At 40.1% G+C, this 15,450-nt stretch overlaps 2 protein-coding genes across 2 annotated transcripts; one reads left to right on the top strand and one right to left on the bottom strand.

Annotated features, from left to right (window-relative positions):
* Positions 1-442: 442 nt before the first annotated feature.
* Positions 443-3,403, bottom strand: LOC121297746 (peroxisomal membrane protein 4-like). The gene is made up of 4 exons (XM_041224219.1): positions 3,242-3,403; positions 2,542-2,604; positions 1,720-1,918; positions 443-1,205 (listed from the first exon to the last, which is right to left on the bottom strand). The coding sequence occupies exons 1-4, from the start codon at positions 3,352-3,354 to the stop codon at positions 936-938; spliced, it is 645 nt and encodes a 214-aa protein (XP_041080153.1). The 5' UTR covers positions 3,355-3,403; the 3' UTR covers positions 443-935.
* Positions 3,404-5,139: 1,736 nt separating this feature from the next.
* LOC121297781 (zinc finger protein 341-like) lies at positions 5,140-15,375 on the top strand. The gene is made up of 15 exons (XM_041224278.1): positions 5,140-5,175; positions 6,245-6,355; positions 7,137-7,315; positions 7,799-7,951; positions 8,037-8,222; positions 8,308-8,497; positions 8,790-8,883; positions 9,137-9,339; positions 9,591-9,784; positions 9,998-10,206; positions 10,942-11,038; positions 11,325-11,457; positions 11,679-11,790; positions 11,960-12,030; positions 12,350-15,375. The coding sequence occupies exons 1-15, from the start codon at positions 5,145-5,147 to the stop codon at positions 12,871-12,873; spliced, it is 2,487 nt and encodes an 828-aa protein (XP_041080212.1). The 5' UTR covers positions 5,140-5,144; the 3' UTR covers positions 12,874-15,375.
* The last annotated feature ends 75 nt before the right edge of the window (positions 15,376-15,450 follow it).

Here is a 15,450-nt window from a genome sequence, read left to right as displayed (position 1 = left end):
AAGAAAATAATAAATATATCGTCTACCGCTAGTTCAACCCCTTTATATTCACACGAGCAATGTATTACAATTTGTTTAGCGCAGTAAGTAATATGCATATTGAACGTGAAACTAGAGTATTAAGTTTTGATTTCAACAGTATTCAGTACATCCATGCGTTTGATCCAGGGTTATTCATACAAATGCCAGGTCACTAGGAGTATAGAAAAAAAGACAAAAAAAACAACGTATAGTAGTAGAAGTTGATCATCATCAGTAAACTAGGAGAGTAAACTGATGTCTAATTATATTCACAGTAAATCTTGGAATGGCTCAAACAGCCATACAATATTTCCATCCCTATTTAGGTTTTCTAATAATGGTCCTAAAACAGTGAAAAAAAACCTTCTCAACTTCAATTGTTTAACATAAGAACAGTGAGCTAATTCAGTTAATATGATTATATTATTAAACAGTTCACTTTAATACATTTAAATTAAAATATAATTTAAAAAGGATCACAAGCATTAGAAAAAACTGCACCTACAATAAAGCTGGTAACCAACAATCAGATTAGGAACTTAGATTTTTTCTTTTTTATTAAGTTTCCATTAAGACGAACAGAAAGATATTTGAAACAAAATAAAAACTACTGTCATTAAACATGTTTAAAAATAAGACATTGCATATCAGTTTTAGCTACTCAGGGTTTCACTTTGAACCACACTTGAATCTGAAAAAAGCATGTTGCTCGTTCATAGTAAAACCACTATGCAATAGAATTCCTATATCAAATCCTGCTAACAGTGACCTTCAGCTTTCAGTCCCACACTAACTGTTTCTTCAAAATACAGCAGCAGTACCTCCAGGACAAAGGCTGGTTTATCTCCATTGCAGTCTGGAAGGATAGCATCCTGGTATGTGGGTTCTCCTGAGAGGAAGGGGTCGAGGCTCCATTATTGCTGCGCCCCTGCTCTGGGCTTGTTGTAGATAAGGAAGTCAGAGATATCGTGCCAGACATTGCTGTCGTGGTAGAGGTAGCTCATGGAGGACTGGAGCGAGGGCTGCAGAGTGTGGGGGTGGTACTCAAAGAGCCACAGAACGATGCCCCAGACCAGTGCTGCGAACAAGGGGAAGGGGTCCTTCTTTGGCTGGGGGATGTAACCTTTCTCCACAGCTAGACGCGACAGCCCAAACAGGATCCGGGACAAAAGGTACATGTTTATCTGGAGAGAAGGTAAAACTTTATAAAACTACACTGAAGGAAATAGACTTTACAAGAGGAATTGTAATGAGGAAACAAGATTATTTTTTATTATTTAATACAAAAGAGCAAGTAACATCAAATGGCATTTTTATAGATTTTTGTTTTTTTATCCATGTTCTTATTTTTTATGATGTTTGTAATTATTGTGAGTGGTCCTGGGTTCTTTCTTACTCTTGCTCTTTCTCTATAGATGTATATTTGTAGAGTAGGTGGAGATGGCAGAGATGAAAGGTTATATTGTCATACAGTATGATTTGAATTGAATGAAGAAGGCTGTTCAGGTAGTTCAGTACTGGAGAGAGAGAGAGCCCAGAACCTCAGATTGCAAAAACCATATAATATTAATCTATTAAAAATAATATTTGTAGCTACCAGACTTTTTAGATTGTATTGTATATGGGATGCAAGTGAATGTGACCATCTGGCAATATTTTAGCAGGGAGAGTGACAGAGACAGCAGTCCTGCTCCTCACCTGGCTGTTGATGTTGTTGTTCTCCCCAAAGACGAGCCACCCTCCCAGGCAGGCTGCAAGGAAGGAATGGGACTGGCAGGCTTTCCCCTGGAGCCGCTGCTGCAGGATCTGGAGTCCCATGTAGCTGAACACGAAGCAGGCCAGGTTCCGAGAGTGTGTGTATGTTGCCTGGGCAATGGCTTTCACTTTGTCTCTCAGGCTGGTACAGGCAAAGGAAACACAACAATTAAGGCTCTTAACATTAAATCAGGAATGGTCTCAAAAATATTTACTAAATAATATTTACTGAAGGCTGAGTGGAATAACCCATCATATTATTTTGCTGTGGTTTATGATTAATGTAGTACAGACAGCCACAGTGAAATTCAATCTATACAGGTAATTGGCCTTGATAGCTTTCTGTGTCATGCTTTTAGAAAGAAAAAAAAAAAAAAAAAAAAAAAAAAAGGTTGTGCTATTCTGTATAAAAACAGACTAATAATATATAATAATGTGTGCCCTAAAATGGACACCAGGTCAGAACATGCGCAGGAATTCCTTTTCAAAGATTATATTTAAAGCTTTCATTTGAAGGTGCCAGGTGTCTCTGAGAAATGAAATTTCTAAATGAAAACTAAATGCTTGTAATCTTCCAACATCAAATGTGTTGTTTTTAGAACACTATAAGTGACTATTTATATATCTGTTGTGTGACAAGATAGTGTAATGACAAATCAAGTGTTACACAACTAAGTTCTGTTGTTAAACATCAATTAAAAGAAAATAAAATAAAATAAAAAAAAAAAACCCTATCCAGTCTTATCACACCTCTGGCATATTTACCTCCCACTTCTAAAAAGAAACGTCATCACCAGGGCATGTGGTGCTCTGATTTTCGCTCCGTATCTGAATCATTGGAGAGAAAACATCAATTATCCAGATATATGAAATCGTTTAAGACGAAATCCCACCCATGCATTTCAGAGGGTAATACCTTTCACTATAACTAAAGGACCTGTTCTTCCACCAGTGAGAAAAGATGAGCAATAACATGTTCAGCCTAACATTTACCTCCTCTTGTCAACCAACATCAAGCAGTTTTTACATTACGCAAAACATATCAATCTCTTATAAACAATTAGTAATAACAAACAAACAAAAAATAATAATAATAAAAAAGAAAATAACAACTGAATACAGTAGCTGATTCCAGCAAAGCCCAGCACTGGTTTTAAGCTGGTTATTATTGTTTAATGATGGTTGAAGAAATACACATACATATACACACACACACTCTAATGTTACCAGTTGTGCATGAATACGCTCACGTTTTACCTGCTAATTATTTGTACAATAAATTGAGTTTATATGTGTGTGTGTGTGTAAAATAATGTAAAGCAACTTGCTATCGATATCTTTTGCTGACTGTGTGCAAAATGTCAACAAATGAACACTACAAGAAGTTATCGTCCATTTTTTCAACATAGCGAAGTTGTACATTTTTCAAGTAATGTAATACATTTATAACGGAAGTTATACTTACACGGCTCCATTCCTGAACCCTTTGATGACAGCCAATGCAGTCTTGTACTTCTCTTGTTGTAAAATATTATTTATCGTGAAAATTAGAGTTTTAGAAAGGTCAGAAACTGCCATTGTGTACGCTTTATCCGGAGGGGCAGCAGAAAGTGTAACACTAAACTGATAAAAGTGGAACAGCTGAACTAATACCACGTTCGGAAACGATGTCCTGTGAACATAAGTTCTTAGTGACGTTGTAAGACCACAATGGGGCGCGCTCTCCTGCGAAACAGCAACACAAACCCTGCACCGTGTAGACTATTCCTCATGTTTTTCCAGCACGTACAATGCTTGCACCGCTATAAAAACTGTATCTATTCAATAGCATTAATCAGTTACAGATTTACCCCAGCAAAGTTTAGTGTATGAGGTCGCTTAGAAATGATTTTGCCTAAAATCCTGATGTTCATAGCCAATGGGATACAGGTTGATCAAATCGAACCCTTAGCTCTTTATAATTACACTGCACTTTCTTCCAAACAATATTATGATTGGGACACAGGGACACTACATTCAAAGCTCTTTACACCAGTATGAAATACAATTAAGACACAACTTGAGGACACTGTCCTTAAATTAAATCCAGTTTTGTTTATATGCAAAACATGTGTTATTCCTTTTGCATGCTACATGTATCTGTTATGCTGGGCCATGGAAGAAATGGCAACATTTCATTGTGCTACTAAAATGCAAATAACATATGATTAATAAAATATAAACACTTTGGTGCAAATCTGAAAACGCTGGCAGGCCACTGACATGAAAATGTGATGCTGCATTGTGATTTTGAGAGCAGCATTGTGTCTCTTATGATGCAGGGAAACACTCTGAATCTTCCTTAGTCTGGACCTTGCTCTGCAGATTGGTCAGATTACTGAAAGGTCGATCTGGACAGCCCAGAATCCAGGGTGTGTCGACTGCCATCAGTCCACCACATCTCTGGTGCAGGGTGTCACCTGGGAGGTCACTGATGTCAGTAACTAGGAGGCTACCAAATCTTGGAGGCTTATAAATACAACAGATACAGATACAGAAAAAAAAAAACACTTTTAAAAAAACGTATATACAAATAGCATGGCAACTTGGGTACATTAAGTATTTTTTTTAAAAATGGACTGATGACAATGAAGAGCTTTGTAAATATAACCCCTGTTGTATTAGCTTTGTTTAGCAACTTCAAAACCATATTCAGCATTATATTTACAGGAAATCAGCATGCAATTAAATTGTGTAGCTAACTCTAAAAACACTACCTGCTAAAGATACTTGGAGCTGAAGTAGAAAAAAAGGACACGACACCGAAAGAAAAAATCCATTCTGGTGCCTATATTCATACCTGAAGGAAAACTATTTTTTAACAATACACTTCTGCAATATTGTCATTTTAAGGCCACTTAAGTCAACAATCATAAAATGTACCATTGTTTGCCTTGTTTTAAATATGCTGTACGGTACCTCTCTGGGTATTGTATCAGGCTTTCACGATGTTTAGAAGTGTAGATGTGATTGATATATACCTGTATCTGTACAGGTCCTAAGAAATGGCAAACATGTTGGCAACAGTTCTTTAAAAGTGACATTTTTTAAAAAGAAAAATCCATAGCGAAACATTGTTATTTATATTAAATGTTTCTGTAAAATACAGTAAATAGTTTGTAACATATTAATTGTATGTGTTGTTTGAAAAATAACTGCTAAATCCCAAAAAAAAAAAAGGATTTCTATTCAACTTTATCGTTCTATCTTAAAATATAGCATTTTTGAACAGGTTCAAATAACACAGTTTACTAAGCACCCTTCTCTCTGCTGGCAAGCACCGGTATTGCTACTTACTCGTTTCCCAGAATGCCAATACACATATCAAGATGGCGCAGGCTATATTTGAAGCCCTAGAAGGTAATTAAAAACTACATTTCCCCCAAATGCTCTTTTATTACTAAAACCGCCAAAACCTAGTTTTATACCCAATTTTCTTATTTCATGCAATGCGGGTATTTTCACGCTTCAAGAGAGAGACAGTCTGATACAGAGCTCTATGAAATTGTGGAAAGTGATGTTTTGTTGTATCTGTGACTGTGGCTTCGAAAAGAAAGTCATTTTCCACGGAAATATAAGGTATTCGCTGCAGTAGGGTGGGAATGAACGAATGGTTTTGTCCTGGGTGCGAGTGTTGGCGTTTTGGAGTTTTATTTCGAGTGTTTAGTGGTCTAGTAGAGGGGGCGGGTGTTACTGCGACAACAGCCGTTAAAGTGCCTCAGGAAATGGCAGGAGGAGACAGGCATATTGTTGGAAAAGCGGCAGATGGAGCGGTGCCTAAAACGTCGTAGCATTCCCTTTTTTTAAAATGAGAATATGAACATAGGCTATGTGTTTCCACACGAGGGCGCTATAGTTTAACATTTTATAAAAATGTTAAATTACTGTAATGGTAGTGCTGTATTTGCTATAGCAGTGTGCATTTTTGTACATAATATTAGTTTTACAGATGGGTGAATAGCCAAGTCAGGATGCATATTGTTTTACAGTATAATTAACTTTTAATAAAATTTAATGTTAGACTTTGCATAGCACACAGGGCCCTGCTACCTTAGGCTGCAGTGCCTGAGCTAGCAGAGCTAATTATTATTTTTTTTTTTTTTTTTCCTGCCCATAGCTAATACTTGCTATTTTCCCCTTAACTTTATAGTTTTATTTTTAGAAAACAAATGTAGCAGCCCATTTCCTTCTAAACCCAGGGACAATAACATAAATGAATATCTTTCTTCAACCTCAAGGTGTATTAAAAGCAAGGCCCTGTAAATATGTAGACATGTTGAATACTTATCTTCTAAAATTCTACCGCTGCTCATAATAATAAAACTAATAAAGAATTTACTGGAAATCATGAAAAAAGTAGCATTTTCATTGGCTGAGCACAATAGCATGCTTTGAGAGCTGTGAGGGTAACAGTCTCCTCCTCTCCCAGGGTTGGACAATCAGACGGTCCTGGCTGTTCAATCCCTATTGGACGGACAGGGTGGAGTCACAGACCCAGCCAATCAGAATGTCTCGGCCACTTCTGCCATTCAGCCAATGGGTGAGTACTGGAAGGCTTACAAGCTTTGTGTGTCACATGACTATGAAAGAATTAACTTCTTTATTTATACATTGATTGAGAGTATTAAGGGCCACTGCCCTTGAAATTGAGTTGCGGGTCACCTGACACGCATTGGGTCTGACAAATCTGTGTCGTATTTTGACGGCTAAGGCAAAGGACACGAACTACAACATTTGAATGTGCATATCATAAAACAAATATTTTTTGATAGTAAATGCCTGTTATGTTCATCCATTCACTATGTAGATCATTTCCCCTGGAAAGCATCATTTACCCCACCCCTTCAATGCTTTTCTGTCATTAATCAACCAGCTTCTTTACCTGTTAGCTGACAAGCTTTACAGCCAGTAACACTTTTTGACCTTGTAGACACTGTTCAGGTGAAATGACCTAGAAAGTGACCAGTGAAAACAAAGTGGCAACTGTCTTTAAACTACAGTAGATATTTTTTCAATGTAAAAACACATTTTCTAGACCTGTGTTTCTTACCGTGTTTTAAGACCCTTTGAATGGAATTGTTCTTAGCGTGTTTAAGACTTTTGAATTGCATGACAGGTATGGTTTGTGGGATTTTGTTTTAGCTACAAACCATGTTAAGCAAACCTCTAGATGGATCTAGGTTTTTTTTTTTTTCTGATGGTTTCTGCTTTGTTGATCAGGACTTCGTAGTTCAACCCTTCAGATGAATTGTTACAAATTGAGTGGAATGGCGCGGTACATGCTGTGTTACGAATGCTGCTTTTCCATTCTCTGTCCACAGACGATGAGGATGTGTTCCTGTGTGGGAAGTGCAAGAAGCAGTTCAACTCGCTGCCAGCCTTCATGACCCACAAGCGGGAGCAGTGCCAGGCCAACACACCCTCCCTGGCCACCAGCAATGTGTACACCTCCGTCCCCTCCATCAGCTCTGTGCAGCAGAACCCTTCCTCCAGCAGTCAGGTCAGGCTTTATTTCAAGCACCGGAGACACCTGCAGGGGGATTTCTACAAGCGCAGCACTAACTGTCTTGTTAAAACATACCCATCGGTTGGTTTCACAAACGGCGTTAGCACTAATCTTGGACTTTCTTACTTAAGGTAACATAAATTTGTCCAAGATGTGCTAATCTGTGAAACAAGCAGTTTTATAATGCCTGTAGTAATCAAAAAACATTGTCTGAAACATGTCAGTCTTGTGATCTCCACGTCAGCTGTTTGCACCCTTTACTCATTGCCTAAGTAAAAGCACCCTCTGCATGGCTGTTTAACTGTCCTTACAAAAGTGATTGTGTAAGGGACTTTTATTTAGACATCAGAGAATTAATCTGTAAGAGTGGAGGGTATTGAAATAGATAGGTTCAGATGTCCTAGACCATTGATCCAGTACATGTGGTAGATCATACAGTAGGTACATCTTGACCGGTTGTCTGTGTTTGGTCTTTAGCAAGTGTCCACCTACATCACAGTGCCCCAGTCGCCTCTCGCTCACACGCAGGTCCAGGGGAATGTGCTAGTCAGCGATGATGCGTTTATGTCAGCCATCTCTGCCTTCTCCTCGATGGACCAGCCCATGACTGCCATGCAACCACCTGTTCAGGTACATCTGCTGATAAAAGAAAGTCAGGCTGCGCAGAGTTATTTTGAATCCCTCAACTATCAGGAAACCCGTGGTTGTTTTTCAGAGTAACCTGAGCATGCACACAGGCTCATCTTACCTGCAGCACGGCCCACCCCATAGCCAGCCTCTGTCACTCTCCTCGCAGTCCGGCAACGCTGTGGTCCAGATCTACAGCACACTGTCCCCCATGGCAGGGAATGGAACAGCAGAGGTCCAGACCCTGGGTCTTCAGCAGTTCCAGCAGTTACAGGTAGGGTATTCTTGAGTAGAGAGGGTTTAAGTATTGATTTGAGGTAACTCGGTATGAACAGTCCTGGTTGATTTTTTTTGTGCAGGTCCCCAGTCAGTGTGTGCAGAGCATTGCCTTCAACACACCTCCGGTCTACAGTCCAGGGAAGCAAGGCTTCAAGACCAGAACCAGCAGCTTCTCCACAGGCTTGAGCAACAGCAACCCTGGAGAGCTGCCAGACTTTGATCAGGCTGCCAAGCCTCGGCCCTCAAAGAATAATGTGGATGGACAGGAAGGTATGAGAATAGTTCTGTCAAATTTGTTTTCCCGTAATGTTCAAAAGTATCAGGAAACAACTTCCTAATCCGTCACCCTACACTAATCAGAAGAAAGGCATGGCATTGGTGCAAACAGAATGGAAATGAATACCATTGAGTTCAGTGAAGTTTTCAGTAATGGCAGTGCATCAGAGAAAAAGAAACATCTGCGTAATAATGATGTGAACTTCACACTATAAACTATATCTTCTAATAACTTCACTGAATATAGCTACCCCTTTATGAAGTTTGTTTTTTCTTTTTCTTAAAGGTGTCCCAGTAAAATGGAAGGCTCAGAAGCTAAAGTGCAATTTCTGCGACAAAACATTCACCAAGAACTTCGATTTACAACAGCACATTCGGAGGTAATCTGCAATAGGATGACGACAATTGAACGGCAGCTCTCTGAATTAAATTATATTCTATGAGGATTATATATTTGATATAAAAGCAATGCTAGAGCATGTTGGCTTTTAATATTCTTCTGGTACATGTTCTTGAGACCTGAGATGAACCAAGAAGTGGTATCTTAGATATGCTGTTCTGGTTCTTGGTGACTAACCTGTTATTCAGTCTGTCAGTATGTGGAATGACTGTGTGCCCCGTGTCTCAACACAGCCACACAGGGGAGAAGCCGTTTCAGTGCATCGTGTGTGGCCGTGCCTTCGCTCAGAAATCCAACGTGAAGAAGCACATGCAGACCCACAAGGTGTGGCCCTCGGGCATGGGCACCACTGTCTCCCGGCTGCCCATCACTGTCAGGGTGGTGCCGGTGACCGGCAGCGAGGAGAGAGAGCAGCTGACAGAGAAGGAGAACACAGGTACTGCTGGCGCCATATAGCTGAGAAACACGATGGTGCAACTCTTTCAATGTCTGAACTATAGTTTGTTGTTTTTTGTAGCTTTTTATAAGTAACTTTTTCTGTGCTGACAATGTACATTTATAAAGCACCTGAGGTCTTTCAGCACTTTGCAGTAAGACTAGGATAACTAATTTCTAGTAGGAACACAATTGCAGATGTTAGATGTACCATAAAAGAGGGGTAATTCATGGAGCCATGTTGCTTTGCAGGTGAGTGTGAAGAAACAGACAGCAATGCCCCTGTGGAGGCAGACTGCCAGGATGGCAAGTTCAACCCTGCAGGGAAAGCGGAGAACAAGAGGGTCGTCCTCATAGACAGCTCCTACCAGTGTCAGTTCTGTGCCAGCAAGTTCAACACCTACTTTCAGCTCAAATCACACATGACCCAACACAAGGACGAGCAGGTGTGGGCACAGCAGGAACGCGCTGGGGAAAAACTGACAAAACGCTTACTGTTAAGGAAAATTACCTTATGGGGAAACAGCATTTTTGCATGACATTTTATATGCTGTTCTAGGATTTACTGTCCTCTATATAGTGATGGATTTTAAAAGAAAGATTAAACTAGAAATGCAGAAAAGAAAAAGGTGACTGGGGTGTGTCGGTTTTCTCCTAAGGTGTACAAGTGTGTGGCGAAGCCCTGCTCTCAGACCTTCCAGAAGCTGGAGCTCTTCCTGGAGCATATCCAGAGCCACCAGGAGCAGCTGACGTACCGCTGCCACCTGTGCTGTAAGGTCTTCACCTCGCTGTTCGAGCTGGGCGTGCACCAGTACTCCCATAACTACTTTCCGCAGCAGAGCCCTCGCAAGGAGCCCACCTTCTACAGGTGAGCCGGAAAGATAGGTGGTTCATTTAAATCCTTCATTTAAAAACTAAGGTGGAGCTGAGGGTTACGTTAACAGCAGAACCTGTCGTATCCGATTTGATTGGTTCCTGGGGTCCATTGTATATGTAACAATATGGTATCTCAGAGGGAGTCGGTATACTGCATTGCAGTTGTTTTATTAACGTCAAGGCATTGTAAATTAACTATGCCAGGTCCAGGAGTGTCTAAAACACCGAAGTATGGGACTGCTAGCATACTATACAAAGAGAATCAGTGACAATGATTGTAAAACAAGGTACTCTAATACAGTATTTGGCAATTTACAAAACTGCATTACAAAACAGTTCTTCCCATGCTTTGTCAGTCTACGTTATGTCAAAGTAATCTGACAGGTTGTTTAGTGCACTGTGCGTGTTAACCCAAGAACAACCCAGTACAGTAATTGTATTAATCCCTTGCTTTCTTGTTTTATTTAACATGGATAAACTGAGCAGTTACGTGAAGTGACAGCACGGTACAAGTGAAACTGAATTACCAAACGCACCATCTTTTTAAAAAAAAATGTGCAACTGAATCTATTTACTGTTTTAGACCCATAATAAAATATGCATGGATCAGTTTCCAGCTGTAGGTTCAGTTGATAGCAGCAGCATGTGTAAACATCATATGCCAGAGGTCCATCGACAAGTAAGAGACTTGTACAGTTAAATTCCTGCAATGTTGTTGTATCTTTAGGTGCTTGAAGTGCCAGAGCAAATATTCAACACAGGAGGCGCTGGACCAGCATCTTCAAACAGCTTCTCACAACTTCCCCTGTCCCCACTGCCAGAAGGTACCGAACATCACAGTAAAGCAGGGTACAATGTAACAGTACATTAGAGCGCAGTTCAATATAGTAAAGAGGGGGGCGTAGCTTGCAGTATTCCAAATTGTAAAAACACAGCCAAAATTAGCAATGGACTACAAACCATTGCCATTTGTTAATAACATTTCAGCACCTGATACTTGCATCCTGGTACTGCTGACAGTAAGATCAACGAATATCAACAAGCTTCGGGTCGGTTTATGGAATATAAAACGTGTGAGTGATTGTGTTGCTCCTGTCATCTTGAATCCAGGTGTTCCCGTGTGAAAGGTACTTTCGCCGCCATCTCCCTACGCACGGGGTGGGCGGAAAGTTCAAATGCCAGATCTGCAAGAAGTTCTTCAAGACGGAGCACTACCTCAAACTGCATACCCGCATTCACTCCGGTGACTTTGAATTTTTCAAACATTTTTCGGAACGTATGTACTGCACAAGTCTCTTGGTAATATCAAAAAGAAACTTGGTAGTAAAAACTAAAGTAAATTGTGTTAAAGGTTATGGATGAAGTGATTGGGAGAGCCTCCAGCACATTAAGTTGTGTACATCTCAGATTTGGTCTATTTAAATGTTGCTTTTGGAGTAACAAATCAAATGTTATGATCTGCAGGAGAAAAGCCTTATAAATGCAGCGTATGCGATGCCCCATTCAACCGCAAGGACAAAGTGAAGAGGCACATGCTGATCCACGAGCCCTTTAAAAAATACAAATGCCCATTCAGGTAAGCAGAACAGAGTTGGCTTCTACTGGGACAAGTTACTAGATCTCAGAGGGAAAATGATTGGGTGAGTGGTTGTAGTTGAACAGCAGCCTAAATCTTTATTGATCCTACTGTGTTCTTTTTATTGTACACATTTTGTACATCTTTTCCCCTGTGCTTTGTCTCACAGAACGCATGTAGGCTGCACTAAAGAGTTCAACAGACCAGACAAGCTGAAGGCACATATACTCTCCCACTCCGGTAAGGAAACATCTTGGGGAAGGTAGAGCATTGTCTGGCTCAGAGCACAATCATGAGATTCATTTGAAGGTTGATATAAAAACAAAACAAACAAAAAAAAAAACAGTATTACTTGAAAACTACACTTTAGCATATTATGTGCTCCTTACTGAAGATGGAATCCTGTTTTAGCCAGGCAAGGTTAAAACAAGCTGTTTTTTTAATTTCTTCAGTTTCCTTGATCGCATTTACAAAATAAAAAGTGTACTTCACCCCACAGAACCATTGTGTCTCTTTGGGCTGTGCTATGGTACCCAGTTTTGTCTGTCTTGTCTTTCAGGCATCAAGCCCTACAAGTGCCAATATTGCCAGAAGGCATTCAGCCGCAGGGCCCACATGCTGGAGCACCAGCGATCGCACACAGACAACTACAAGTTCCGCTGCCCTGCCTGCAACAAAGGCTTCACCCGGCAGAAATACTTCCGGGACCACAAGTGCCCCCAGGCGGGCAGGCCAGAGAAGCAGGGGTCAGACAAAGGCAGAGCCAAAAAGAAGCAGCCCCGCTCCAGGAAGGTTGGAGGAAATGCCCAGACTGGTGAGGAGGCAGGGCTGTCCCAGGCTGTGATTGGACAGGACGGGAAGGTGACGGGTCCGGAACTGGGAGAGGAGGAGGAGGGGATGCTGGCGCCCCAGACTGTGCTGTCGATAGTCGTGGGAGATGAGGGGGTGGATGATGACACGGAAGAGCATGACATTCCAGACGGTTCGGAAGATATGGGGAGCAATGAAGACCTGACTGAACTTCAGACCAGTCCAGATGTCGCCATGATGGCGGTGCCTGTGTATATACAGACTGTAGACTGAGTGGGGGGCTGGGAACTGATACTGGACTCTCTAATGTTACCTTAGGTAAGGTAATCCAAGATTAATTGAGATCTGTAAAAACTAGACCATTACATCATAAAACTAACCATCCTGTTCACTTGCATTCTGCATTCCACAGACTAATTGAGTACAATCTAACATACCCATTTCCAAGGAGGTTTGTGTGCATCATGCAGGCAGGTTGGTAGATCCAAGTTATCCTCAGTGAGGATTGCAATCTGCAGCGTCCTGGCTTAGAGAGTTGAGAGGGCTAACCACTTAGCCAAGACACCTCTCATCAGGTTTAAAATAATGAAAAGCTTGGGTGTGGTTCTGCTAGAGACACTGGTAAATCCTGCCAGCAAAAGCTGCACTGGGGACTTGTAAATGCAAACAGTATTCAGGGTGTTTTATATTAAAACGTTTTAGAGTCAAAAGTGTACAAAAAATAAAACAGACGCACGCCGCAATCATACCTTTTTCTACAGCTTTTATCTGCATTATTTATTACATTCTTCGGCTCATTTTCCATATTTCACATTTTTTTAGTTTTATTTTGTTGCAGCAGTTAAATGGGTTATTGCTGCTACTGATAACAGAATGTGGTTCCGATGTGATTATATTGAGTTGCACTTATCATGACATGATTGATATTTATTTGCAAATCATTTACATTATAAAAACAAACAAAAAAAAAACCCTGAAATTAAAATAAATGGGAATTTGTTTAATCTACTGTCTCATGTCACATTTCAACTGACTGCCTAGTAAGAAATACAAAATAAACTACAACACATTTTCTATGTCTTCAATTGATTTAGATGATTATTTTAAATGGCATGGATACATGTGAACGCTAGCATTAACGGGCAGACATATCCTTTAAGTGGTGGTCCTGAATATTGTTACATTCTAAATTGGCATAAGACAGAAGCCCGGAAATACATAGCAGATTTTAGGTCCAAGGTTGTCTTGGGATGAGAACAATGGCACGTAAGAGCTACATGTTATGTAAGGAATAACGTATACCAAACTATACAATAAGGTTGTAACCCATCACTGACTTCAGGGGTTAATTAAACTACAAGAGCGCTAGTTTATGTGATGTAACAATGTTACCAGGAACTGGAGACAGAAGTCTTAGGATTTTTTAAAATCTATTTACGCAGTAGTTAATAAAAGTAAATACAGTAGTATTTACAGTAGTAGATCATTTTTGACAGGGAGAAGAGCATAATGCATCTCTTTTACTGTACACTGAAATATGACAAACATATCCACTTAACTGGCAGCTTATGGGCTGGGTTTGAGATATAGAAAACAGCACTATTCAAAAGATGTTGCAGAGTCACATTTCAGTTCCCACCCTGTTGTCGGCTCATATGAACTCTTTGAGATCCTTTTCCTGTGGGACTCCTGTCTGGAAAAAAAACACCGTCTTCAGGCAGAACAGGTACTTTGTAGCTGTGGGATGAGGTTTTAAACACATTAGAAAAAATGATTAACAGAGTTTATATCCATCGCTGTTCAGAACAACTGTATAGAGCTTTTGGTTTTTAACAAACAACTATTTCAGTAAAAGGATCTTACCGGCGTGACTCCATAGCCATGACACTCCGTGTCCCCTGGAGTAGCCAGGAAAAGGAAATGCTGTCCCTGCCAAGGCAGCCAGGCTCTGTTTGACAATGTAGAGCAGTGGCACTAAACTCTGGCCCTTGAGATCCAATCCAGGTTTTTACTCAAAGCAGGCGCCAAAGTAGTTAATTGAAGCTGTTAAGAGGCAATTAACTAATTTAGGGCCTAGTTGGAATAAAGACCAGGACTGGATTAGATCTCAAGGGCAAGTTGAGCACCACTGATGTAGAGCATCTGTGAAATTCCTGGCAAGCACCATGGCAGGGTTCAGGTACGCCTCACAGACGTAGCCAAACAATGGCTTAGGAAGGCGCTGCTGAACCCGATACAGTGCTACGTGGGTGGTGGGAACTGATGTTCCACCCAAGGGAACAAGACCCCAAACTGATAAAAATAATCCGATATGCTGCCAAAAACTCGCCAGAGGTGAGGAACTCCCTTCTCCATACACCTCTACATGCTGTAATTTTCATAAAAAATAAACAAAGTGTCTTAAAATCACAGTAACAATGTAATATACACTGTATATTTTAAATTATATCCTTCAATGATGTGGTCCCATATTAAATTATAAAATCTGCTCTTTGTTGAACATCGGTAGAGTAAATACAGCTGTAAAATGTGTCAAATTATTTTGTTGCATTGTAACTTTACATAAGGAAATACAAAAACTCAGTGCACTGAATAAATAAGTGTGTCCTAGATAAACACTAAAACTTCCCTATTGTTTCTAGTGGCATGGATATGCGGAATTTAGTTCAGTTTAGTACTTTTTATAGAAACAGATATTTTATAGGCCATTTAGCTTGGGATTTTTTTAAATTGTTTTTAAGGTCATTTTATCTTTTAGTTATTAGTAATTTTTGTCCCATTTCCTTCCCCCCATTATGATTAGATCTACTTTTAAAGTGTATGTAATGTAGCTATTGTATGTTTATTATT

The sequence above is a fragment of the Polyodon spathula genome, chromosome 23, assembly GCF_017654505.1.
Source record: "Polyodon spathula isolate WHYD16114869_AA chromosome 23, ASM1765450v1, whole genome shotgun sequence".
NCBI classification, from domain to species: Eukaryota; Metazoa; Chordata; class Actinopteri; order Acipenseriformes; family Polyodontidae; genus Polyodon; species Polyodon spathula.
Note: the sequence above shows the minus strand (reverse complement) of the source record. Positions and strands in the feature narration are given on the sequence as shown.